Source organism: Brugia malayi, assembly GCF_000002995.4.
Source record: "Brugia malayi strain FR3 genome assembly, contig: Bm_v4_Chr2_contig_001, whole genome shotgun sequence".
Taxonomy (NCBI): Eukaryota; Metazoa; Nematoda; class Chromadorea; order Rhabditida; family Onchocercidae; genus Brugia; species Brugia malayi.
The window spans coordinates 4316126-4344026 of NW_025062476.1; the positions used below are offsets into that span (position 1 = coordinate 4316126).

The 27901-nt window shown below is 30.2% G+C and overlaps 4 protein-coding genes across 4 annotated transcripts; 3 read left to right on the forward strand and 1 right to left on the reverse strand.

Annotated features, from left to right (window-relative positions):
- Positions 1-819: 819 nt before the first annotated feature.
- Positions 820-1204, forward strand: Bma-dyrb-1 (dynein light chain 2B, cytoplasmic, putative; the record flags this gene model as incomplete). Its single annotated transcript, XM_001896411.2, has 2 exons — positions 820-898; positions 987-1204. The coding sequence occupies 2 exons, from the start codon at positions 820-822 to the stop codon at positions 1202-1204; spliced, it is 297 nt and encodes a 98-aa protein (XP_001896446.1).
- A 548-nt stretch (positions 1205-1752) lies between these two features.
- Bma-atad-3 (MGC68616 protein, putative) lies at positions 1753-6472 on the forward strand (the record flags this gene model as incomplete). The annotated part of the gene is made up of 14 exons (XM_001896410.2): positions 1753-1828; positions 2102-2304; positions 2494-2595; positions 2706-2835; positions 3094-3259; positions 3602-3671; positions 3835-4047; positions 4121-4246; positions 4546-4670; positions 4852-4974; positions 5123-5214; positions 5576-5766; positions 6037-6177; positions 6413-6472. The coding sequence occupies 14 exons, from the start codon at positions 1753-1755 to the stop codon at positions 6470-6472; spliced, it is 1818 nt and encodes a 605-aa protein (XP_001896445.1).
- A 5828-nt stretch (positions 6473-12300) lies between these two features.
- On the forward strand, positions 12301-19298 carry Bma-lin-42 (uncharacterized protein; the record flags this gene model as incomplete). Its single annotated transcript, XM_001896409.2, has 13 exons — positions 12301-12390; positions 13392-13496; positions 14102-14329; positions 14586-14707; positions 16152-16328; positions 16452-16558; positions 16662-16933; positions 17245-17409; positions 17539-17640; positions 17841-18013; positions 18103-18232; positions 18443-18631; positions 18711-19298. 13 exons carry the CDS (start codon positions 12301-12303, stop codon positions 19296-19298), a joined length of 2448 nt encoding a protein of 815 aa, XP_001896444.2.
- A 1987-nt stretch (positions 19299-21285) lies between these two features.
- On the reverse strand, positions 21286-27588 carry Bm6649 (DNA topoisomerase III beta-1, putative; the record flags this gene model as incomplete). Its single annotated transcript, XM_001896408.1, has 21 exons — positions 21286-21483; positions 21759-21963; positions 22136-22256; positions 22478-22583; positions 22658-22773; positions 22942-23026; positions 23457-23612; positions 23702-23849; positions 24071-24211; positions 24314-24398; positions 24546-24645; positions 24744-24857; positions 25061-25219; positions 25334-25435; positions 25607-25735; positions 25914-26070; positions 26183-26250; positions 26551-26634; positions 26928-27065; positions 27257-27324; positions 27492-27588. The coding sequence occupies 21 exons, from the start codon at positions 27586-27588 to the stop codon at positions 21286-21288; spliced, it is 2577 nt and encodes an 858-aa protein (XP_001896443.1).
- Positions 27589-27901: the final 313 nt, after the last annotated feature.

A 27901-nucleotide genomic window follows, 5' to 3' on the forward strand; every position in this document is an offset into this window, starting at 1 on the left:
CAGTTATGGGATCTCAAATGTGCTATACGAAATGCTAAAAAATGCAAAAATTGGAAATGTTTCTATCATATATTTCTAGTATGTCACATAATTCTTTTTAAGCATTTTAGATAAATACTATGAGAAAGATATTCTGCGGAATGTTGAAAATTTTTAAGACCACAAATTTTAAAAAAAAATTCAAATCTTCTTTATATCTGCAACTACTATTTTTTCGAATTGCTCATCTGATGATTCAGTAGTGTTCGAATTTAATTTAGCTTATTGTTGTGTGTTGTTATTTTAAAAATTTAGCGTTGTTATTCTAAAACTTGCGAAAAACAAAAAAAAAAAAAAAAAAAAAAAAAGACTGCGCGGTGAATTACGTTAACGCGTAGTGTCTCTTTAATGGATTAACTTAATGCGTACAGAGTCCCTCCAGAACAAGCAATGAATCAAACAATGAATATGAATTTTCACGTCGAATCTTCACGCTGAATCTTCACGTTGAACCCTTTGCACGCCCGCCTATCGCATTCATCAATTAATTATTTCCATTACAACCGACAATCATTGGACTGAATCCTATTCAAAGTAACCTATATCATAGCTAGTTGCATGCAACGAGCTAGGATTGTCTGGCTGTTTGCTTGGGGACATTAACTCTGTTAAGGGCCTAATGAAGTAAGGGAGAGGATTGAGGCTTGCAAAGAGTATGCTTTACTTGGTACAAGAAATTTATATTCATACACAACAATACTTTTGTCATTCTCCTTTTTTTCCATTTAGTTAGCTTATTTCTTATTTGCTAAGTGCTCATGTCTTGCAGCTGCTGAAGCAATGTCAGATGTAGAGGAAACTTTGAAGAGAATTCAGAGCCAAAAGAATGTTGCTGGAGTTATCGTTATGGACTCATCCGGTAGGGCTTATCAGTTCCTTATCATTTCTCCTCATTCTTTGTTCAGTTTATCTCACAACTTTAACTGCCTAGACTTTAACTTTCATAGGTCGAGCAATTCGATCAACATTGGATGATGAAGCTACACAACAACATTGTATATTGCTGCATCAATTGTGCGATAAATCAAAAAGTGTTATCCGGGAATTGGATGGCTCAAATGATCTCACATTTTTGAGGTTACGAACAAGAAAACACGAAATAATGATTGCACCTGACAAAGACTTCTTGTTAGCTGTAATACAAAACATTTCTGCGCAGTTTTGATTGTACAGTTCGTTGCAGTTTCTGATTCTGTATTTATTTATATGTGATAATAAGTTTTATATTTTTCTTATAGGAGCGATCTATAGATTAACGTTATTTCCCTGATATAAGAGGGAGGGAACGTTGGAGTGGAAAGAGAGTACAAAAATATAAACTAAAAAAAAAACAGCATAATGTGTTTTTGCTTTCGGTGTATTTTAATGAATGAGCTAAATTTGATTGTCTTCACTGTATTATTATATTTCGTCATCAGACCATAATAAAATTAATATTTTCTTCACTTTTACCCTGTTGTATCAAGGACACCTTGCGGAAGTTTCACCACGATTTTGCCACTTTCTTTTGATATGTGTTATCATAACACTTTTATTTAGTAGTGTTGACGTAGGAATTCATTAGACCAAATGTTGCGGTAATAAAAAATAAAAAAAAGGGACCAAACTCATTGGTTTTTTCCCCATTAAATTATTACTTTTATCATTTGGACATGTTTACTAGCTATAAGTTAGTGATATCTTAATTCAGTATTGTATTTCCAGGTGTGCACCATGCCTAGTTTCTTTGATATACTTGGATTAGGCTCACAAGAAAGGTCTTCGAAAAATATCTTACAGACAGCTACTGGTGAGCTACAGTGTTTGGAATAGTTAACTTCATGGATTATGTACTTTTATTTCTGTTAGGGAACCAGCATATAGATTGGTTACGCAGTATTTCAACAGCTTTCATGCTGTATTATATTTCGGAAGTCTTCCAGAAACTCTGATAGGAGACGTCATTACGGTTGCATTTAACAGTATTTCAAGATATCCTTGGGACTTTGCAGATACTTGGGCGCATAAGAAGAATAACCAAGTAGATTTTTAAATGAAATGTCCAAAATTAGTTTTATTTCAGATTCCAGCGAAAATGCTTCGAAAGGAAGTAGTGCAGGAGTACAAACACAAATGCAAAAAGGGTATTCTTTTGATTCTTCAGCGCTGGAACGTGCGGCTGATGCTGCGCGACAGCTAGAAATGTCTCGAAATGCCAAGGAAGCATTTGAAATGGCACGATTGCAAGAATTTACGAAACAGAAAGAATATGAGGCAGCTGCTAAGGTATATTCAGGATATAATAGTTTGAGAAGTTTGCAAGAAAACGATATACATGGACTTGAATGACTTTTCATGGACAATATAATAAACCATATTTATGAACGACTAATTTCAACTTTGCTGATTAGGTCATCTTAATTTCATAGCATTTCTGTTGTTTTAATTATTTTATTGGTTTTTGACATGTTGCAGCAAGCAGAAGCACAGATACAAGCACAGCGGTCAGAACAGATACGTGTTGCAGAAGAAGAAAGACGCAAAACTTTAGTTGAAGAAACAAAACATGCACGTGCTGTAAGTAAATAGAGATTTGGAATGTATTTATTATTATTATCTTTTTTTTTTTTTTTGAGACTTAGTGTCATTTTTCTAACCGTAGTATATTTTGGAAAGAAAACCTTTAGAGAGCAGAGCATCAAGATCACTTGGCACGTAAAAGACAAGAGGAAGAGCTAACGATGAAAGCGCGTATGCAAGCTGAAAATCTAAAGAAACAGGAGGAAAGTGTGCGTAAGCAGGAAGCCATAAGGAAAGGTAACATTTATTGCATCCAATTCCAATTCGTTCAAATTGTGTAACTTTCGTAAATTGTCCTGGTCTGTTAATCTATTCTATATTTTTATTGCAATCACGTATGGATTTTTCATTCATCGCCATATCCCAGATTATCGATTGATGAATCGATATATCATAATATCTTTTTTTTTTTTTGGATATTTTTTGAGTAAACTTGGGAGCTTTCAACAAATGGATTTCAAAAATGTTATTAGCGCATACAACAAACTATTTCAGCAACCATTGAACACGAACTGGCTTTAAAACATAAATATGATCTAGAAAAGGTTGAAGCTGAAACTAATGCTAGAGCTAAAGCCGCTCGCCAAAATCGTGATATTAATTTGGAACAATTACGTGCATCTGAAGAAGAGCGGAGAAAAACAACGATTGAGAAAATTAAGTTGGTATTTTAAGCATATGAGCGAAAGATTCCTCTAGTCACTACAAGCAGAGTTATAATTTATTTATGACATTAGTTAATTAATTTGTTTTACTTTCTCCATCGACATTCGTGATTTATTGCAAACTGTCATTTAATCCAAAAACAGACATGTTTTTCCACTTGAGGTGTTAAACCGTCAACTCAGCAGTTATGAACATGAAATAGTTTAATTTATCGGCTCTATGCTATTTTCTAATGCGTTTTAATGAATTTTTCGGGATCGTGAAAACCTCTTGTTACTGTAGTGCATCTAAAATTTTTCACAAAAAAGTTAAAATAGTTTACGCTTAAAATATGCAGGACCACTGGAACAGTCTTAGGTGCTGGACTACAAGAATTTTTGAACGATCCAAAAAAGATCGTCTCAGCTGTTAGTATTTTTTGATTTTCTTACTGATTTTAATTTATAATTAAATGGTGAGACGACATCTGATGCATCAATAAAAAATCAAGGAATGTATTGCGTCAGTTTATGTTACAGAGTGCATTTTATTGCCGTATTCAAAGAATTAATAATTTTGATTTTTGTACAGGTTGCTAGTATAACTGCGCTTGCTATTGGCATGTACGGCGCTAAACGAGGCACAGCAGTTGTAGCTCGTCAGATTGAATCTCGATGGGGAAAACCGAGTTTAGTTCGAGATACTTCTCGTATAACATTCTCAGAACTGTTCAGACATCCAATCAAGACATTTAGAACCGCTTTTCGAACTCTGGATGATCCTTTGAAAGGAATCATTCTAAGTGTAAGTACTTTCTCGTAAAATGAACTTTAATAATGAATTTTATTTCTACTATTAAGGAAAGAAATTTTTTAAGCCCGAGTTGGAAGCGCACTTGCGAGATATTGCAATAACTACGAGAAATACAAAACGGAATCATGGTCTTTTCCGGAACATACTGTTTTATGGTCCACCTGGTACTGGCAAAACTCTTTTCGCCAAGGTATGTTTTAACATCAGATAAAAAATGGAAACATTATTTGAACACACACATGTATCTCGTTTTGTCCGAACATTTTGGTAATAGTATTAACATATAATTACATTTGATTGTTTGAATTTAAACAAACTGAATTCTGTATAAAAGTGACAGATCAAAATAAGGCATTGCTCTCTCGCACTATAACGACATTGTTGATCTTCTAAATTGCTAGAACTTTTGCTTTTTTCAGCTTTGTATCGTGATTCTATTGTTAGTAATAAATGATAAAATAAGCTTTTGCATTCATGATTTTGTTCCAGAGTTTAGCTCATCATTCGGGCTTGGATTATGCTGTTATGACTGGTGGTGATGTGGCACCTTTGGGACATGATGGCGTTTCTGCGATGCACAAGGTTTTTGATTGGGCTGAACACACGAGAAAAGGGTAAGGATTTATTTTTATACATTATCTTTTTATGATCACTCATAAGAATGAAGTAATTTTGATGCTCATTAGAAACTTCTAAATTTTTTTGTAGATGATTAACTTAAGTACTCTAAATAAAGTTTTTCTGTGCTAAAAGCTGGAAACTGTGTGGATCATTTTTTACTATCTTTTCTTCTAGTTTGGTGCTCTTTATCGATGAAGCTGATGCATTTTTGCGTAAGAGAGCAACCGAGCAAATAAGTGAGAGTATGCGCGCTACGTTAAATGCATTTCTGTTTAGAACTGGTGAACAGTCTAAAAAGTGAGTTTTTTTTTTCTAACGAATGATTTTTGTAACAACTATTGGGCTACGGAAGCTAAAGAACAGTTAATTTACTTTTAAAAATTTTTGTTCATTTGGACTCAGTAATTAAGACTTATTGACTCATTAAGACTCATTAATTCTTAAGATTTATGTTAGTTGTTGCTTCAAATCAGCCGGAACAGTTTGACTGGGCCGTGAATGATCGATTGGACGAATTAGTTGAATTCAAATTACCCGGTATGTTAGTTATCTTATTTTACTATGTTTTAACAAACAACACAGAATAAAATAGATCAAAAAAGCGTTTTTCTGCATTTTTTAAGGAACTGCTTTAAGAAAATCCAGTGATTGTGTTTTTATATCCATATCATCACGAATTCATCACATCTCTGCTCTTAATGCATTTTATTTCATCATTTCTTAAGAGCTGGCTTTTTGTTAATTCGTGAACAAGCGTCTCAAAATGGAATATTTCAATACAAAAAACTGATTAAATATTGATGTTATAAGTGATGGATATGGTATAGAATTTTACCTGTGTTGATGTCATAATATAAAGGATGCAGTTTCTTATTTCAGTTGTAATAAAAAACTTCAGGTCCCATGGAACGTGAGCGTATCATTTTGCAGTATTTTAATAAATACATTGCTACACCAGCTACGTCAGGTTCTAAAAAAGCACGCTTAAAGTTAGCAGACTTTGACTGGGTCAAAAAATGCACTGATATCGCACAGAAGACAGATGGAATGAGTGGTCGGCAGCTTTCCAAGCTTGTCATCGGTTGGCAGGTGGTTAATAAACAATATGTTAAATACAGATATTATAACTGACATATGTTGTGAATATGACATGAGTTTGCTAAATTTTGTAGAAATGTTGGTTTCGTTATTTAGATTATATTTATTGGGAAGTTTCTTCAAAATTTTAAATTTAAGTAAAAAAATAAAGTTATTTTAAATTAAAGGGAGTAAAAGAATGAGAAGGATATTACTTACAATTCATATGTCGAATTTTAGAAGTCGGATATTGGTATTTAGTTATAGCATTTAAAGTCTTAGGCAGCTGCATATGCTTCTGAAGATGGCGTACTTACAACCGAAATGATCGATCGTTGCACAGATGATATGGTAAATCAGCACAAACAGAAGATTATGTGGCTTGATAGGGAGCAGTTATCTGTGAGGCACTTTGGACACAGAGTAAATTTTTAATTTCACTGTTTCGAATTCTTATCTAATATTAATGCCAAATAAACCAGTGGTTTATAGTTTTTATAACTAATTCTTGAAATTTTCATTTATGGGAGAGATGATTGGGAGGAGCATTTTTTCCGGAAATCGAGAAATTTGGTTTTTGTCTTAAGTATTTTAATCCAGCTACTAGATTTATCAAGTTTGTTGATTTTTTGTATTTTGCTCTAACTTGGCATTTTAGATACCGGAAGAATTGCCAAACCTGATATCCCATTCACAAAAGGAGAGAACGGTATCGTAAAAATCATTTTATCTACCATCCAAAAACAACTTTTGTGGATCGTATCATTTTGTGAGAAGTTGTAGATGTTGTTTGTTCAATTGTTATAAAATTTGATATCTGCACTTTCTGATCATTCTGGATGTTATCATTTTAAAAAAAGTATGGTTCAGCGAGAAATCATCATTAAAAAGAATTGGATGATAAAAATTAATGTTAAAATAAAAGCTCATTGTTGTATCTGTTCAGGTAGAAGATTTTGAAAAAAAAATTTTGTGCAGCAACTACATTTGAATGCTGCATGAAAATTTGTATACAGTGAAAGGAGTATACTTGTAATGGAAGGAAGCTTGATCTGTTCACCGAAAAAAAAATTCTGAAGTAAGCGATGAAATGTCGCTAAGTTTAATCCAGATATATCTAATCCAGTTTTTACCGCCTTGTATCTCTCTATAGCAGATCACTGCAGTATATTTGAAACATACAACAAAGTTTCATGGAATTTTGTTTTTTATTGCTGATTAACAACTGCATACAATAACTTGTTCAGTCAAACCATAAAAATGTGCTGGGCTTTTTGAATAGATTTGAAATTCTTGAAGTGTTCAAGATTTTTGTTGCTCCCATGCATAGCACTTAATTATTTAAAATAATGCATTACTCCACTGTCCGTGTTCAGATTTAACTGCACTCTGAAATGATATCAGAGATATACCTTTAATCATTTCAGAGATATATCATATAATATCTTAATCGAGCAGAATGATTATGATTGCTAGTTGATAGACATAGAAAGTGACAATAAATACATAATTTTTACTGATTGACAAAAGTGTGAAATAATTGGTAAAATTTTAAATATGAAAATTATTAACTAGCTAAACATCTGAGCAGGATTAAATATGGTAGAAAATGGAAAATGATAACACATATCAAACGAACTCTATGCATCATCAATGCGGCGGTATGGGCAGCAAGTGAGAATTTGGAATAAAAGCGGGAAGGATGAAAGGAAGTTACTTTCACAGGTTACTCATTATTTCACTAAAGTTTAGTGAAGTTGAATTTTTTACATAATCTGCATACTAACACTTAGATTATTTCCTAAACTTGTGCTGTCTACAGCAATGATAATAAATAATATCAATATCTACCTGAATTGAGTGCTACCTGTAATGTATGCTATAAGCAAGCCAAATATTATCAGTTGAATTTGCATTGCTACTGGATTGCATTTTAGTGCTGTCTAATTACTTCCTTCGACTAAAATGTATATGAGTGTCTGGAGGTGTCTGGTAGAAGAGTGGCTCTCAACGGGTGGCAAGCAACCGAGGAACATTTGAATGGCACCACTGGCACCACTGGCACAGGCAGCATCAATAGCAATAACAACAACAACAATAACTTCGTCTTCCCTATTCTCTACTTGAATGATATCTTTCGGATAACGGTCATTTGCAGTTGGATTATTAAATTAATATTATTGTCATAACAACAGCAATAGAAAACACAAATTTTATTCTATAAATTTTATCCCATAGATTTTACAAATAATCTGATCACTTCATACTTCAATGAAATCTTAAATTTTATTGTCTTTATCAGTTCATTATTATTATCATTATTATTATTTAATAATCTACAGTTTTCTCAAGAATATATTGGTATTTTTTTTGTGTAATTCTACTCGAATACAATGTTCCAATTCATGCTTATTGTTCGATACTTGATTTTTTTTTTTGTTCTTTTTTGAATTTAGAAATTACTTTTCTCTCTTTACACTTCGGTTTTATATCAAACCACTTTTGTTCTTGATCTACCAATGATAATGATAGAGTTTGCAAAATAATTTTATTCTGCAATATTCCAGTTTCGGTAAAATGCCTAAATCTTATATGATAATTAAAATTTTGGTTTAAAAATTAATTACTACATTAAACATTAAAGTTATCGCTATACAAATCTGTACGAATGGATAATTTAAGAATTAAAAATTTCAGCATTTTTGTTTACACAATGAAATTTGCAACATTTTAAGATTCAAACCATTTTTCTCTTTTGAACTTGGCAAAGCTTGTTGTAATTTTTCAAAATAAAATAAATGACTGTTGGTTATATCTATCCCACTTGTTGCTGTTATATGGATGGCGAAATAAGCGGTACGGATTGGTACCACAAACAACAGTGAAAGAGGACGAAACTGGTCGATTTTTTGATTATTATTTGAAAAAAGAACTGGAGATTTATGTATTAATTTATGTATTACAGTAGATTATCTTTATTTCATTTCTTCAAGTAAAAGACAAAAAAAAAATGATATTTTAAAGAGGTAGAAGCATTTATCAGGTAGATATTAAGGTAAACTTACACTTCAATAATGGATATCTGAAATTGTAAACTACAGATGATTATTTATAATAATTTTCCGCTTATTTATTTGTTATTAGTGTTGTTATCATTATTATTTATTACTATTAACTATTATTATTATTATTTGTTATTATTACTATTATTATTTATTATTACCATTATTATTATTTATTATTACTATTATTATTATTTGTTATTACTATTATTGTTTATTATTATTGTTACCATTTTACTATTTTTAACTTATTTGTTATTATTACTATTATTATTTATTACTATTAATAATAATAATAATAATAATTATTATTATTATTACTGACCAAAAAATTAATAGAAATTGACTTTTTTATATGAAATTGTAAAGCAAATTCCCTAGTTTGCTGAACATCTTAAACTCACTCTTTATAGTTATGTGAATGGTGAAGAAAGGCTTTCTTGCAGATGATAATAGTTTTAAAAAATTTAATATAGCTAATATCAAAATTAGAAAATATGTCAATTGATGAAATTTAAATATTTGATATGTTCATTGTCACAGAATATCAATTATTCAATTTAATCAAATTATATTTCATTGCTTGTAATAGCAATTTCAGTTTTGAAAAAATATAAACATTCAGTACTAAGATAATTTTTACGACAAAGTATTAACTAGTACAATAAATTTTAGTATAAAAATGTTTGAAAACTAAAAGCAACAAATTATACCAAAATTAATCATTTCATAGTTTTCAATAAGAATTCATGAAATCATCCAAAAATTAAGTATATTTAGTATTATTCGTTTGATAGCAGAATTTTGTCATAGAAAAAAAAAGTGCTATAGCAAAGATTATGTTTTGAAAAAGAAAAGAAAAAGACTATCAATCTTAATCTGACATGCATTTATCAGAACAGTGAACAGCTCACAGTCCTTAATTGTCACAATGTGTAGGTGGACAACAACATTGGTCATTTTTGTTAACAAATGTAATTTTTGATCTTCTACTTATTTCATTTAAAAAAATAAATTTAAACTTCAGTGCTTTTAGATCTAACGAAATTGGTAATTTTTTTCTTTTTTTTTTTCATCCTTTTCATAAATTTTTGTTATTATTAGAATAAAATATTATATATTCATCAATATTAAATTTTTTCAGTTTTTTTAAAATTTTAATGTCATGAATTTTTCTTCTTTCCTTTGTGCTAGAGATATAATAGAGAGAGAGGGAGAGAGTGGTACCACAAATTTATCCAGATATTATTCCGGGATAAAATTTTGGTATTGTGCATACCCAAAAGTAGGATCCATGAAAATTATAAAAACATGGAGAGTAAATATGAGAGAAGATGGGAATAATAAAACCGGGACATTGTGCCAGGCTGAAACAGCTTCGTACTACTACTACTACTACTACTGCGGGTAGCCACACAAGTAGATAGATGGATACAGGACAGTGCCAAACACCGATACGGGAAGGACCTCATTCTTTCCTGTTGTCTCACTGCACCCTCTGCACCGGGAGGTGACAAAAGAGAGACGTATAGACGAGTGCTTTAGAGGGTGGGTGGTAGTGGTAGTTGAACTAAACTGAACAAAATTGAACTGAACGAACGGAACTAGGGCGAGCTTCCTTGTCGTGCTAGGTACTCCCAGCCTGTCTCGCCTTCATTTTGCACTACTCACCCGCTCAACCATTGACACTCATAAACCAACCACACCAATGATCAACCGACCGGTCAGCGACCGTTAGGCTGGTGCCACTGGCACCATTTCAGGCATAGTTCTCATTATTAATGCTGAATGCTTTAAAGGAACGAAGAATAAAGTCTCACTCAATCACTCTCTCTCTCTCTCTCCTCTTAACCTTTCTTGGACTCAACTCGACCCTTTCTTTCTCCATTTTTTTTTTTCCTGCAACCATTAGGTACCTTTCTCATCCTGTAACCATGGATTGTCACCAAATCCTCTCTTTCTATTTGCATATTTTGTCAACATTGCATCGAATACACACACCGTATCATTACGATGTGAACAATTGTTAATAGTTAGCATTATTACTAATCGTTGGACATTTATTATAGTATTAGACAGTTCTTTGACTTTTTTAATTTTAAATTTCTCCAGTTTAAAATTTTAGATTTTTATTTCAAATATTTATTGAAATTCTAACAATAAAGGGAAACGAACGTCACAACCGAATAATAAGAGAAATTTTAGATCAGTGCATTTTATCATTCATTCATTTTCTCTTCTGAGATTTTACTTACGATTAACTGAGCATTTTACATGTTCTAAAATTTGTTAGTATTAAATTTTTCATGCTATTGAATATTCTGGAATTATTTTTTAAATTTGTCATGATATTCTGTTATGATTCATAAATTTTAAAACATTTAAACTGGTCTTTCAGAGGCAATGAAAATTTTGAGGATTTAAAGTTGGATAGAATTTAGTAAAGATTAAAGAATTTGCAGTAATTTTTATGAGTATGAATAGTCTAAACGTTATGCTGCAAGCTTTTATTCATGCAAGTACACGTCCGCATTAATACGTTTTGCAACGTGAGCTTAAATTTTAAAACGTTATTTTAAATTATTTAAATTTCTACTTTAATATTCCATTTTTTCGCTCTGAATTACCAGTGAACATTTTTAAATGATTATTGATTTTTTCCCTTAAGCATCAAAAACATTGAATGTTTGATTTTTTTTTTTTTTTTAATTAAATAATTTTATCGAAAGACGCTGAAGGATAACAATTTAAACAACAACTGCTTTAATTTTCTTAATTTTTTTAAATGATTATAAGTTAAAAAAAAAAGAAAAATTAAAAAGAGATATTGGTTCCTTTAATCATTATCCTAAATGATCTGAAAATATATATTACTTCTTTTAATTTCGAGATTTTTTATAAACAATTTTAATACTGGATAAAAATGATTTCCTACCTAAATATGTAAAATTAAAAAAAAAAATTAGAATTGATTTTGAAGGTTTTTAGGTTTTTAAAAATTTGCCTTTTTTTTTCTCTCTCTCTCTCTCTTTAGCCTAGTATAGCCTTTCCTTGTGCAAACTTTTGCTTTCTTTTCAACTTTTCTTTCCAGTTTAAGTTTATCAAGTAAACAATAAACTTACATTATCATTGTTTGCTAACAATTGAAAAATTTTTCGATTCAATTTTACATAATAATCTTTTGTTTAAGGTATTTTTTTTTTCAGTCACGACTTACTGCTCTATAAATTGATTTTTTTTTTTTTGGAAAGTTAAAATTTTCATCAAATGAAAGTATTTTCAGGAGTTCTTCCTTCCAAGTCTTATTACTATTTAAATCGTATCTAAAGCATCGCATATTTCATATTGTTTTTAAATAATTTTTTTTTTTTTTTTTTCTAGTAATACATCAAAGATAGTAGTGGTAAGCAGTGAGTGTACATCACTATATTCTGTCAATTTGTCATATATTTTGATGTCACATTGCTAAAAATTCAAATCCTTTATGTTGCATCAACATCAATCTGCGCAACAACCATCAGCAAATCAATCTGCGCTTCAATCTTCTAAATTAGTTCGGCGGAAACGTTTACAGGTATGACATATTATTCCTTTACAGTGCATTTTATTCTTCATTAATTTCTTCATTAAATTCTTCATTAAAATCTAAATTTATTAACCTACTTTCATTTGCAGTACAAATTTAGATTAGTGATAATTTAAATTAATGATAATTTAGTTGGTGGGAAGATTAAAAATATTAATGAGAAAAGTAGAACCTAATTGTAGTAAATAAAATAAATATAACTTCTTCATTGCTTTATATAATTTCTATCATTTTGTTTTATTCAAAATTTTGATCAATTTTAAATATAGTTAAGAGTATAATTCTAGTAAAATTTGTTTTATCAATGAATTTTTATAATATAAGTTTACGAAGAAGTTTCAAAGTCTTATATTTTCATACTGAGAGGTCAAAAGTACAACCGAATTCATACAACAGCAGTTCAGTGACCTTGATGAAGTGTTACTGCGAAATAAAAATTTAGTCAAATAAACATTGCTTAAACAAAATACCTGTTTAAATTTAAGATTCAAGATTGTCACTACAAAAAATCACAATTTGAAACGGTTTGAACTGATTGATTAACACAACATAATTTTGATAGCATTCTATGCTGATATTCTCAGTAATTACGGGTAATTTGCCCTATTTTTTTTCTCCCATATATGCAAATTATTATTTTCTTATTTTGCTTCCCAAAAGATGCAAGGCCACAAGCTTAAAGCTTTTCTTATTTTTCTATTCCATAGCCTTGTGTTCTTGGCTTTATAATTATCCATTATCACATCATAAAAAAAAAAATTGCAAAATTTCCTAGAACAAAGTGTCATCCCCAAAATAACATTTAATATATTTGACACTCAAAAGTAAATAAAACAGCAACGAAAGCAATTTCGCATTTCTTTTTTTTTTTTTTTTTTGAAACAATTCACTTTAATTAGTTACATTTTATACCATTAATTAAAGGATCCCATTTTTATGATTCGGAAAATTTCTTTTTTTTTTCTTTCAATAATAATTTTATTTTGCAGCATTACATCCGCCAAATTAAACGCTTAATTGCGGAAAGAATACCACCGGTTGGTCCAGAAAAAAAACTAGGAACTATCGATGTACTCGACAAAGCCATCGAATTGGTTGGTACCTTTTTTTTCGATCAATTTTGTGATCTGTCACTTCAGTTTGTTGATTTTTATTGATACAAATTCACATCCGGTCAATTTCATTTTCTTATTCTCTAAATACTTTCAAATCTTATCAATTTCTTCTGATTCAATTTTTAGTTATTTTGCCATTTAAATTTGTTTCCATAATTTATTTATCAACGTATAATCCAGGCTAACTTTTCTGATTTTTTCGCTCAATTATGATTTTCTGCTACATTTTTATTCAATATACTATCTATTATTTTTTTTAGTTTTTTTAATTTTTTAAAATCTATCTATTTTCAATGTTGAAAGATTCATTTAAAATGACTGATCCATTTTAATCACTTGTTGCACAGCTATTTACAAGATAACCCAATGTTTTTTAAATCATAACTCATGTTATGATTTAAATTTATACTTTTCCTCGACAGTATTTTAAAACTTTTTTACCATTAAAACAATCAAAATAATAATTAACAGTTGTTTAACTGTCATAAGAATATTTTTAATTAATGTAATTAGCAACATACTTTATACTGTAGCATGCAAATACTATCATACCTTTCTTCTTTTTTTTAAAAATTTCTTTTAAGTTACGAACGACGCCGCTATATGCTGAAATTACTAATCCTGGCCTTAGTCCACCTCATTCTTGGCCTGATTCACCGCTCGATAGTATAACACATATTAGCGATGATACCTGGGCACCAAACGTTGATTTTACTCGCCGACATATTTTTTCTGCAAATATCAATCTACCAGATGGTCGAATTACTGATTTTCAGAAAGTAACTTCAAAGGAAATTAGCAACATTGATGATGTATGTCTTAATGCTATTTTTATAGGATTTTTTAAATTTAATCTCATATTTCAATGTTTTTTTTTTTTTTTTTTCTATTGTTTTTTCCAGTTTGATTAGATGCATACAATCAAAAAAAAGTAACTAACAAAAACATTTTAATGAGCTTTGAAATATTCAATTTTGTATCAATCAAATACTTAAGCAGTGATTGGAAGAAAAAATAAATAATATAAAATATTTGATTGTAATTATTTAAATTAATTGTAAATTCTAGGGCTTACATTGTGGATCATCTTTTCTGGATTTGTTAGCAGTTTATGGGCGACAAGCATTACTTGCTGGTGCATATAATGGTTCTATCGAGAAAAAGAAAATTCTTACACGTCTTATCGGCGGGTAATTTAATCTTTTCTTTCTTTTCAATTTTATTTTGTTAAAAAATCTAATGTCTCATTGTTTTTTTTTTTGTTTTCGATGATATAATGGTTTCAGGACACAATGAGATAATAACTTTTTCTTTTTTTTTTTCACATAATAAATTATATTTTTTAAATATTTGAATAAATTTAAAAGTTCGGAGATTTTGCCATATTCCTTTGCATAAGTTTAAATCTATTCAGTCCTAAAAATTCATAATAATTTATTCTTCCAAGTAAATAATAAATCATTGTAATAGTATTTACATCGTTACATCTTTTTTTTTTAAAAAAAAAGTAGATGAATTGTATTTTAATTAAGAAACAATATCATGGATTAGAAAAGTACTGAAAGTAATGTAAATAAGTACTGTAAGAATAGTAATGAAAGTATATAATGCTGATAATAATATCACTGATAGGTACATGAAAGCAATTGAAATGTTAAAATTAATATTATAAGTATTGAATTAGTTAAACTAAATGATTTGAAATGGAGTTGATGAAATTTTGGGAAGATTTCAAACTTTAAACACAAAACAGCGATATTAAATGAGAAGATGACAAGTGGACGAGAAAAGATAAAAACATGATTTGTTATCAATAAGAGAGCATTCTTTGAAATTAGATTATTAAACATTTTAAAAAAAAAGTGAATTGGTTTTGAATAATAGTGTACCTTCTGAAGTTTCAAAAATTTTGAAAAATAAATGTTCAATTGAGATAGTTATACTTGTAATATTGTTACGCGGTTATTGCAAGAAGATACTTATAAACTGATAGGGATGATAATGATAAAATTAGAATGCAGTTGGGATGATAAGAACTACAAATGATATTCGTATTTGTGTAGTGAAAAAGAAAGTACATCAAACGGAAATCAGATCACACACCTGGTTCTACCAGTATCCGACGATCACCAACTATCACTTCCAATCATCCGTTATCACAATTCTTCCGTTCCCTGACACTCCGTCTTCCCTACATTATACGAATATCTAATTTAGTGACAAGTACTGTCCGTCATTGTGAATCCGGCCTGTTCATGCAATTTAGATTTCTTCTCGAAGAAGTCAAAATAAAATTTAAATTTGATTAAGAGACAGATTAATTTTATGAGCTAACTAAAATGATCGAATTGATGATATAAAAGATGAAACAATATTGAATAATTCCTTTTTGTAAGTGAAAAGTTAAACAATTTTGGGAAGAGTAAGAATTGAGGTTAAAATTTTTACACATAAGAAGTTACTAATATTATACTCTGCCGTTAATGTGATGAATTAATAGAGAAGGAAGAAAATATATGCTAAAAGAAGAGAAAAGTCACATATTTGTGAACATAAACTTTAACAGTGTACCTTATTTATAATCCAATAAATTGAATTTGCATCATTAAATGAAAACTATAAGTAAAATTTTAGCAATGGAGCTTTTGAATTGCTATGTGAATATAAGCGTTCCGATCATGGAAGTATCGTATCAACTCATATTCATGCTCTAGAATTAGAAAGCGCATTTGGTCCATCAAAAACATTGAGTACATTTGTATTCTCGACCCGTCATACAAGTTCATGCTCACTTACTTACCTTGATTCATTGTAAGTGCTTTTTCATTCCTTTTTTTTTTTTATTCTAAAAATAAAATATATCATAAAATCTATCAAGATTAAAATATCACAAATTCTCCTTTTTATCTAAATGAGAAATGATGATATTTGCAGAGCAGCCAATTACATTGGTTATTTGCCAGGTGAAGTGATCAATCATTCAATATTACATCTTTTACATCCATATGATATGGCACAAATTAAGCAGATACATGCAACTTGTAAGTACAAACTTATGCATTTAACTTACGTTATAATCGATAAAAGATAATTTGAAAAATAATTGAAATAAATTAATGATAGCTTATATTCATGTATTTTTAGTGAGCACTCAACGAAACGAAATAGTCCGTCAACGTCGTCTAAGATGGATTGCATTTAATGGTAGTATAATTCACACAAATTCGGAATGGTTTGCACTTTGGAATCCGTGGACTCATAAAGTGGATAGTGTAATCGGACGACATACCTTAAATGAGCAACCGATAGGAAATGCGGATGTGTTAGCTGAACCATGTGCGCCACGTATTATTACTCCGTTGGATGAGTTAACAATACGCAATATTGAATCTGAAATTACTGCTATACTGAATAAAGTTAGTTTATTGCAATTTTAAAGTATTATTAAATTTAGTGTTTACTATTTTCCTAGAATAAATCAAAAATTGATTAAAAATCGATCATAAAAAATTATCTGTACAATACAAGAATTTTTTTTTCATCCAATTTTCTTATTATTATACATTTGATTTTTTATTTGGATTTTTTCTCCTAAATTTTACTTGTTAATTTGTTTACTAATTACTGTTAGTATATTCATTGTATTGTAGAGTCAAAATTAAATTGCAATCATATAAACAGGTAACAACCATACAAACAAAACTTATTTTCTAATCATTAGTTTTAGGAACCAAGAATAGTGACAAAAGATGAAAGGTACAAAGTGGCACCAATTGCGCATCAAAAGAACTCAAATTCAGTTGACTTAAAGTCATCAAGTACACATCTTGGCACTTACATTGATAATCTTATCGAATCATTCGTCGTAAATGCCGGAAATTCCGGAAATAAGGTAATAACCATATCTCATTTGTTCGGCATAATTTATGTAATTTCGTTATTCTTAAAATTAAACAGTAATAAAATTCTTTGAAAAATAAATCACTGCCTCAATTTATATAAACTATTATATTTATTAAAGAATTTGACACCAGTCGTTGTTGATACTTGTCGATCTCCAATTAATCCAACTGATCTTTCCGCAACAAATTCTTGTAACGCTATCCCTTTGACATACAATCAGGTATTATAACTGTATAAATCATTCTTCTCATTTTTATAAGATTAAAAAAAAAAAAAATTAGAATTTTTTGTTGCACTATTTTATTCAGACTATCATGGTAGCTAATAAAGGATTTCCAAAAGAAGCTATCAGAAAAAAAAAGAGAGTGTAATTTGATATGTAAATAAGAAATTTTAAAAATTACAAAATTTCGATTCTAGATTAACTGTCTGGAAAATGTACATCGACTACTGAAAAGTCAACATCATGGAGGAGATATTGCTGTAACATCAACCATTGAATCGACACCAGAAAATGTTTCATCACCAAAATTACCACCATCAGAGGATTCAAAAAGTCCACTTCCTATACCGGAACAAGAGGATGACAATAGGTAAAGAACTTTCTTATTATTAAAGAAAGAAAAAAATCATAATATTTCAACAAAATTCGAATAACATTAATGTATGTGAAATGAATTAGGGTTACTACCGATACAGTAGCACCAGCTATGCCTCTAACAAGAGAACTTCTGCAACAACATACTCGAAAATGGGAACAAGAATATCGTGACACATGGAAAAAACGACTTAATTTGAAAAGACCCATTCAGGTTTGTGACTGTTTTTTTTTTATGTACCAACAAAAATGTATGATAAATTATTATTCAATAAAGTATTCATATTTAAATATTTTGAAAAAGACTTCAAATTTAAATTTTTATTTCTTTCTTCATATTCTACAAAATATTCACTTGTTTTTTTTTTTTTGTAAAATTTTGCAATCTTATAAAGATGAATGTGATTGCTAAATATAAATATAGCAAACGGAGTTTGTTGTGCCGGTATCATCGAAAATTTTCCGCGAAAGCAATCATAGATCAGCTATAACACTAAGTGCACCAGCTACGCTACCTTTATCTCGATCTGATTGTTGGCCAACGATGAACAAAGATGATTATTACAGAAGTCTTGGACCAAATCCTCCTCCACCACCAGGCAAAAATTTTCAAGTAAGTTTCAAGTAATTACAAATTCCACTGATAAAATCCCTTTGATTACATTATACTCTTATTTTGGTGATGTTTTCAGATCACATCAGTGCCATTGCCGCCTCCGTTACCAATTGAGGAACGTCGATCTGCGTTTGTTCCGCTTCCTAGCACTACATTTTCGAACACTTCAAAATTACCTCGTGATATATCACAACCGATCAACTTATCATTGACAGGAAGTGTGCAGCAAGCACATTCGGCAGTAGGAATAACAACCGTAACATCCGGTTCTGTCGAACGGCATTTTCCAACACAACAACCACAACAACAGCAATACCGTTCCGTTATAAAAACTGCTTTAGCATCCGCACCACAACATCAACGACAATATCACGAATCGAACAGATTGGTATTACCATCATTAGCAGGAACAGGAATAACAACACAACGTTATTCCAGTACCGGAAATATGATGGATACAACTCTGGAATGGTATCCAACTACGGAATACAGCAATGGCATTCCTGAAGAAATTGGAGAAACCTGCGCAGCACGATTAATAAATATGGCGCAACGAGCACAGCAGCAGTTAGATCAGAAACGATTTCACTCTCCGCTTACTACTTCACCAGTTAAGGAAGCTACTGATGCATTGATGTTGCTACAGGAAACAACTTCATTTTAATTAAATCTAATTTAGAATTTGCAAATATATTTCGTTTCTTTTCATTAATTGATAGTTTTGCTAAATTTATTGCTAATGATCGATTGTTTTTTTTTTTTTTTTCTATTCATTGTAACAATCATTTTTAATCAACAAAACTTCTTAAAGAAAATCAGCAACTTTGATGGAAATATGTAGATTTTGAATACTTTGGACTTACCTATCTCAATTTCAATTAGATTTAATTGCCAAAAATTATTTGATAACAAAAAAATATCTATGCCTGTTTGCTATAAATTTTAAAAGTACAGGAATAACAAAGGTTGGGAAATTATTTTGCTGACTTTTTTTATTCCTTGTTTTTTATTTTTTTCTTTTTTTCTCAGCTTAAACAATTAAAATGCTTAAGCTTAAACTCAAAATATAAAATTAAAAATCAAAAAACAAAATAAAACAAATAATGGCCAAATATCGTAAGCCAGACTAGCTTAGACCAGAGGAAGCATTACATGCTAACTTAACTACTCAATCATTCATGAATTGAGATTTTATCTTTTCATTTCAAATTTACTTACACTTAAAATGCGCGTAATTCTCACACCGACGTCTTTCTGGTTCTGGAACGATTTGTGTGCTTGTTGTCTCTTCCTTTTCTCTTTTTTTTTTCCCTCTATAATTTAAAATATCGTTCCAGTTTTTCAACTCTTCCTCTTCTTCCTACTCTTTTTTGACATTCTGCCGATTGCTTTATCTTGAAAATTGAAAACCATGAGAAGTAGAAATGTGATTCTCAAGAAATTTAACATTCAAATGTCTGATAGACAGCTCACTTAAGCTTACTTTTGATATGGAACTTAACTATTGTACAGTAAATTATTTGAACATTCTTATCTAAAAGAAAATTCTTCAAAAATTTAAACTTCATTTTTCTGTTTCTCTCAGTTTTTAATGATTAAAAATTTTTTATAGTTTGTAGTTTCTATTTTGTGTGTGTTGCCTCATTTTTGTTACTGTGATTTTTATGGTTCTCAATCTTTTCTTTTCTCTGATATTGTAAACAAACAACTGAAAGCTAATGAAATGCAAGTGATATCGCCTCAAATTGACTTTATTTTTATGCTGCCAAACTAAGTTCTTTCATATCTCAATGCTGTTTGTTGAATATGCAAAATGATTTGTGAATATTATACTAAACGAATAAGTTTCTTTTTTGGCACTTGAGAAAATCTTTCAAGAAATTACAGCAGATGCAAAGAATATGCACGACTATACTTCAGCATGCTTCTGCCCAAAATCTTAAAATATTCATCGAAAATATTCAACATTCATAGCTGAATGTTTCGCTTCGTGCCAGATTTTAGATAATGTCTAAAATATGAGAAATACGTGAGGAATAACAAAGATACTAGTGTCTATTTAATCATCAATAATTATAAATACTATGAAAATTATGAATACAGGAAGTTTATAAAGATAAGAAATAAAACTACGATCCTTAAAAAAGGACTATTAAGATACCAAAATGTAAGAGGATCAAAAAATAAATAAATATATAAATAAAAAACCTTTCCTTGTTTGCTAACAAATTACAAGCTGAAAAAGTGCATAAATCAAAATCAAAAATAAACCCATCAAATTATCTTCTGTATTGTTCCATCATTTTTTGTGTGAGAGAAATGGGAAGTATCTACGAAGAAATAACAAAACAACAAAAGTTGTCGATAATTCTCAATCTCAATTTAAAATGGGAGATACAATGAACTCGGAAAATGGGTTTACGTTTTATGTTAACAAAAAAGGGTTAACTTAGTGGGTTTACATTAACGAAAAAAAAAAAAAAAAAAACGAGAAAATGACTAGATTTAATAACCAAGTAAAATTAAAAAAAATCAATGAATAATAGCAAAAATGGAAAGTAAAACACAATCACATCAGTTAATAGTTCACAACTGAGAATTTAACTCTTCTGCATATAAAACATAATGAGATACTTCATAAAGTCACCAAATTATCTCCTTGATGTAACTCGACCACGGCTTTTCATTGATATACCTCTACCGCGTTTTTGTCGCATATTAATAGGTTGCCGTTGAATAGGCTGCTCCGCACTATATGCATGATTAAAATTCACCAAATGTGAAATAGATTTATCACAAAAAACACATCCCCTATACGTGGTTCTCTCCTCTGGCAAAGGTGACTTATCCTGTAAATGTTACAGTTTTTTCCATAGCTATTGCATAACAGACCATTCATAAAAATAGTTTCTGTTACATAATATGCTTTAATAAAAAAATTAATTATCCCTTCAAAACAATATAGTTACAATTTTTAGACCAAATCCCTTTAAAAATGGATACAGAATTTCTTTTTCTTTTGACTTCGATTTTTTTTAACAACAAACTTCAATTTTTAACAAATTTTAACAAAAAATTCGATTTTTAACAACAAATCTTGACCCCATGTTATGCATAAGATTACCTTGTATTCAGCAAAAAACAGTTGTGCACCACAATCTTCACACTGCTTGGTAAGAACCTTAACGCGCAATGCACCTTCGAAGAGACCTACAACAGCAGAACATTTGTTGCAAGAAATACGCCATTTTGGTGCAGATTGTGGATCCAGTACCAAAACTCCATGACCAGCGCCACATCGACGTGGACACTGAACCACTCCCAGCGTTCTAGAAATCAGAAGGCATAAATTTTTGTGTACAAAAGAATTTTCGATTCATTATTCAACTTTTAGAAGTTTCGATTTTTACATACAACTTAAACCTAGAAGCTGCAGTAAGGAAATATTATTTGCTGCTTACTAAACATTATGCAGGTGATAGATGGTTGTTCTCAACTTACAGGAACGAATGAGGACACACAGGATTACAACATTCGTGACATCCTGAACCTTTCTTCATTCCCTCAAACGGCGGATTATTATAACAATAAGGACAAAGTACATATGACATCGATAATTTTCCTAAAATACAACGTCTGCTTTAACTTTTGCTTCGTCATTAATTTCTTTACCCAAAAATTTTTCTCTGTTATTGAGCGTTAATCACTCTTCAAATGTTTGCATTCTTTTAAATTCCTGTAATAATAGCCTTAAATAGGCCTTAAAAATGGAATATACATATATGCTAAAATCAATTATTTAACAAAATAATTCAAGTTTTCAAAAAAAAAAAAAATGTTCACCTCCGGGACCTTGCCAGTAAATCAAATCAAAATCATCCAAAGGGCACTTGTTTTCACCATGAAGTCTCAGTAATCCATCTTTAGCAGAAGGCAATGAATATGTATCCTAAAAGCGTAATAAACAATACCATCTCTTTTATCAAGTCTCGTTAATATAAACCGACATTTTTGCTTAATTACCTGACAATTTGGACAATGAAGACGCTGTGGTTTGGAAGCGACAAGTTTCATAAAACGTCGACATTTTCCACATCTGCTAAATGGCTTTCCCGAAGCGGCAAGTGAAGTGAATGAATCTGAACAAACATATAAAAGGATATTTCAACTTACATTCTTCAATTTGGGTTAAGAATGCTAAAGGAAGAACACTGACTCTATTAACTATATTGTATTGTCAATTTTAGACTCATTACTGTTTATTTTCTTTTTCATCTTTAAAAGAAACAATATTGTTTTCTTTTTACCTTCAAAAAGAGAGTCCACGAGACTAATATTTTCTGCAAAATAGATAAATTTAAGGCGGAAATTTTCGAGCACATGATTCTTGACCTACAAATATGCACATAGTAAAAAAATTCAGCAACAAAGCTTTATTAACTTTTTTATTCTAAGACTTTAGTCGAAACACTACGACCATCGCTGCTTCTTTACTACATTTTGAGCGGCACATTTCAATCATTAAAATCTATGCTTAGACGCATTTTTAAATTTCAAGAGTTTTCAAATTCTTTCAAGCAAAACAAATGAACATAATAGTTTTGAAATCAACGAAGTTAATTAATTGAGCTACTTTATGGTAGAAAGAAATCAAGAATGACATGAAGCATTCAATAAATGGAACCGTGTAAAGGATCCATCAATCATTAAAATTGACATTCAAGAGTCACTAAATCTTGCAAATTCTCCATGCTACGCACAATTGCTTCAATCTCATAAACTTTTCTTTGGCTGCAAATGATAGCATAAGTTAAACGCTTACAGAGCAGAAATCGGCATATCCTTTAGCAATGAGATTTAACTGACTTTCAACTTCGGACCGCATCGTAGGTAATACTAGTTCCGAATCTATTCTCCAATAGCCATGTACAAGTGCAATGCCTAATTTTGTTGGTTTTAAACGCCTTTTAGATTCAACCTAAGAAATTGTAAGTAAGTTGAAATTTGAACTTAAAGAAATATGAAAATTATCTAGTATATTTGATAAATGTATTTGATAAAACTAACAGTAACATAATTCCGCTGACAAATATTACTAATGTGGACAGGGATAGATGCATCCGTCCCAATACCATGCTTTTCCATTAACGAGATCAATTCTGATTCAGTGAGGTAATCCGGTGGAGTTGTTGCATACTCACATATTTTTGCATCTCTTAAATCACCCATTTTCAAAGAACGATAATTGGAAATAAAAATTGAATTCTAACTGTACTATAATATTAAACAACATTCTTTTTTTTTCATACAATGTGAAAAATCAACTTCTCTATTGTGACTTTTGTTATCATAAAAGTGAGATAGAAAGTTCAACTACACCATTAATAAATACATAATATCAAAACTTGAATAAATACTATCAAAATCGAAACTTACTTTAAATTGAGCTTTGAGCCTTTAACTATATTATAATTCTGTGTATCTTCCTCAATTTTCTGCCATACCATAATTTCTGTGTAACCCAAATTGATAACACACTTGCTTTTTGCAATAAATATTTCGTTCGCGATATTGATTCTTGAAAAAATATATCGTTTATGAATATTAAGAAATAGCAGAGCAATAAAAAATTAAGAAGTAATAAACGAAAGAAGATATAAATATCAAATTAAATCTTACTTTATACTCTTGACAAGATATATGCACGGCTGCATGAGTGTGGCAATGAAATGCTGTGTAACATAGTCATATATTTTTAAAGCATCTAAAAAAATCTAGTAATTTACGAAGAAATTTTTATATGCGTTATTTATCAGTTCGACAATGTCTTAACTTCTCACCAATATTACTGGATCTACAAACTGCCTGCAGAGATTAGCAGATCCTATAATTTAAAAAATTAAGAATTAACCTCCGGTGAGTGAACCATCATTGCCGCGCAAAGGTGATATCGGCGGATGATCACCTTTATCTTCACCATTACGAGGCTTTGTTATTCCTTCTGATAACAACTAAATTTAAAAAATAACATTGTAAAACTTTTAAATAAATATACCAAAAATTTCTTTTATATAGTCAACTATATAACAACTGATCAAAGTCAAATAACCTTTTTTACAATATCCTTCCAGCGGCTATCATTCTGCTGGTGTCGCAAAGCTTCAGAAAAATCAAAATTTGAAGGATATGCTGTAGTTTCCGTTCGTGGATAACTTATGAAACCCTGAAAAGCAAAAAATAAGCTACAATGAGCACTACAATATTGTATGAAAATGATATAATGTTTTTTGGTCTTAACCATAATTTATTTACTCGCTAATTAGAATATGGAAAGAATCAACTCCATTTTCTAAAACAGCTTTTAAATTCTTTTTATCATTTAAAAGAAACTTTCAAAAAAGTTATTGGAAAATAGAAATAATGTACCCTAGTGTAAAGATATTCTGCAGTACTCATAGTTTGCGTTGGACTAAGACCTAGGCCACTGCTAGCGACCTTTAGTAACTCAACGGTATTGAGAGCTTGTGGACGCTCTTTCCGCAACTCCGAACTGATCACATCAACAACAACACCTTGATTCTGCTTCTGAAAATCCAAGCAAACCACAATATGAAAGATGGTAAAATCTTCCAATAAAATTAACAGTAAAATTATATACCACATAAAAAATAACATTCGAAGAAATAAAAATAAACAAACTTTAATTCGATCAAAAAACAGCTGACAAACATCTTTATCAAATATACGACCTCTGACATGAGTTGGTTTTAATGTATCACCCGCCGAAGTTTCGAAGATTGCCTAAACTTTTCTACATATCAAAAATATGTTAACCATCTGCAATACAATCTTTAAAAGGTACTAACACCTAAAAAATCCCAAAAAATCAAAACTAAAATAATACTACCTCTAAAAACATCAATCCGCCTATTCTCAAAACAAATAAAAACAAAAAAATTTAGAAAAATGAACCACTAATATCCAGTACGGCTCTGGCTTAAACTGTGTAATCAAATCATGACGAGTCACACAGAATCCCAGTGTTGGTGTCTGGCATGGACCAAAAGATATGGTTGTGCTATCAAGATTACCATATTTGCCCTGAAACATGTAAAAAATTGTTAAGCAAACTGCCAGTCCATGTAACTATATTAAATTTTAAGTATACCACTAAAAAAACTTAACTTAAGAAATACAGAAATTAAAATATTGCTAACGACAATCAGTAAATGATTAAAAAATAAAAAAAATAAAAACTGGAATATTGTGCAAAAATTACTTGAAAATATCGTGTTTGGAAGCGTGTGAAGGCACAACCAATTCTCAGATCTAATTCTTGACGCGCATCAACGGACAAGCTTTCATTGATATTAGGACGACCAAGATTCCGCATTGCCGACTTAATATCTTTCGCAGTGATGGCTGAGAAATGTGCCCTAAAAATAGTTTCCTTCAGTTTACATAAGATTTTAAAAATTTTTGGAAACGGTTTATAAACAAAGATCACAAAAAAGGAGTTTTCCATTTTAAGAAAATTAAAAAATATACCGATAAACATTTCCCATAATATCTCCTGTTTTTGACTTTTTAATTGAATTTCTGACTGCTTCAATTACCTGTCAATTTTAAAAATAGCAAAATTTTGCATTATTTTACTTCAAAAGGTAACGAAAAAATAAATAATGTGTAATATTTATTAATGAATCCAATCAGGCCCGAAAAAAAATTTTTTTTAGTTCAAAAGCAGTGATATCCTTATATAAAAACTAAGATTGGCAAGATACCCCTTATCTGACCGAGCAGTTTGAACTTAGAGAATACGAATATGCTATAAGACTATTTTAGTCGGAAAAAATTTAAATACTATAAAGATAAACAAATACTTAATTCCGAAAAATAATGAAAAAGAAATCAACTTCAAAGCAAATATTTTCGCCCTCTTTATCGCAATCCAACCACAAGACCAAGAAATCACAACCTTTTGCTTCCGAAGCGAGATACTATAATTTTGTTAAAAGGTAAAGAACATCAAAAGCTTGCTTCGTGTTAAAGAGAATTACTAATTCCAAAAACTCTCATTTTTTTTTTCTTGCTCATTAAAGAAAGCATCTTTAAGAAGCGATGCAAAACTAACTTTGATAAATAAATTTCTAAATTTCCTCCTCCTCATATCTTCTCCTATCGTTTTCTCTTCCCTCTACTTAAACAGAGATCAATATTATTAGTAATTCTTGCATAATATTTCAAGAGACATCGACAACTGCAAACACGCAAATATATTTAAATAAGTTACCTCATTCATTCGCATTTTTGGATTTGCTTCCTTTTTCGCAGTTGATGATGAAAACAACATAACTGGATCAACTTTTTCCCAATTATTCATTTTTGGTGGGAAATCCAGAGACATAATGTGACCACAAGTACTTGTTACCTGAAATCCAGTTTTAATATGCACTCCCTACTTTAAATTCAGTTACAGAAAGAAATGGAATCAGTGTCTTATGATTAATAGCATAAAATAACATCTGCCACATGAATAATAATCGATAATGATTAAAAATATTATATCATTACATATATCAGTAATCCTTATTCCTAACTAATACTTTTTATAATTTTTACCTTGAATATAGCTGACTGTCCTTGGAACTGTCCACAGTATTCAGAAACCGAGCAAACATTGTTCCAACCTTCAAAAATACAATATTTTGAATAAAGAAAAAAAAATAGAAACAATAGCAATGAACGAAAAAGACACACAAATTTCATATTTCTTTTAAAATAGGTCTAAAACGAAAGAAGAGAACTCGTATAAGAAAAGAAGTGGCAAAAAAAGCAAAATAAATATGACTTTAACCTTTCCTTTTCTCAACTTTCCCATCGGCAAGGATTTTTGCAATGGATTCTGCAAGCATCGGTTTTTCGGCCACCATCATCACCGTCAGCGGAGCCATATCCACTTCTCTCTTTTTCCTCCTCCCTCAGTCACCTTACCTGCATATATTTAGTATTATTCCGCTTTTGAAATTAGTGCTATTCCACTTTTGATGAACTGTTCAAGAACAGTGCAACAAAGCCTCCCAACATTTCAATCCACGGATTCACCTTGAAATCTTCACAACAAATAGTCAGTCATGCGTTTGCACTATATTATAATGAAGCATAAAGACTCTACTCTCGCCGCTGGTAAAAATAAAATTCATGACCTGAAAATATAATAAAATGCTTCAGCGATTGAGCGCTTTGTGTGCCAAACATTCCAGATAA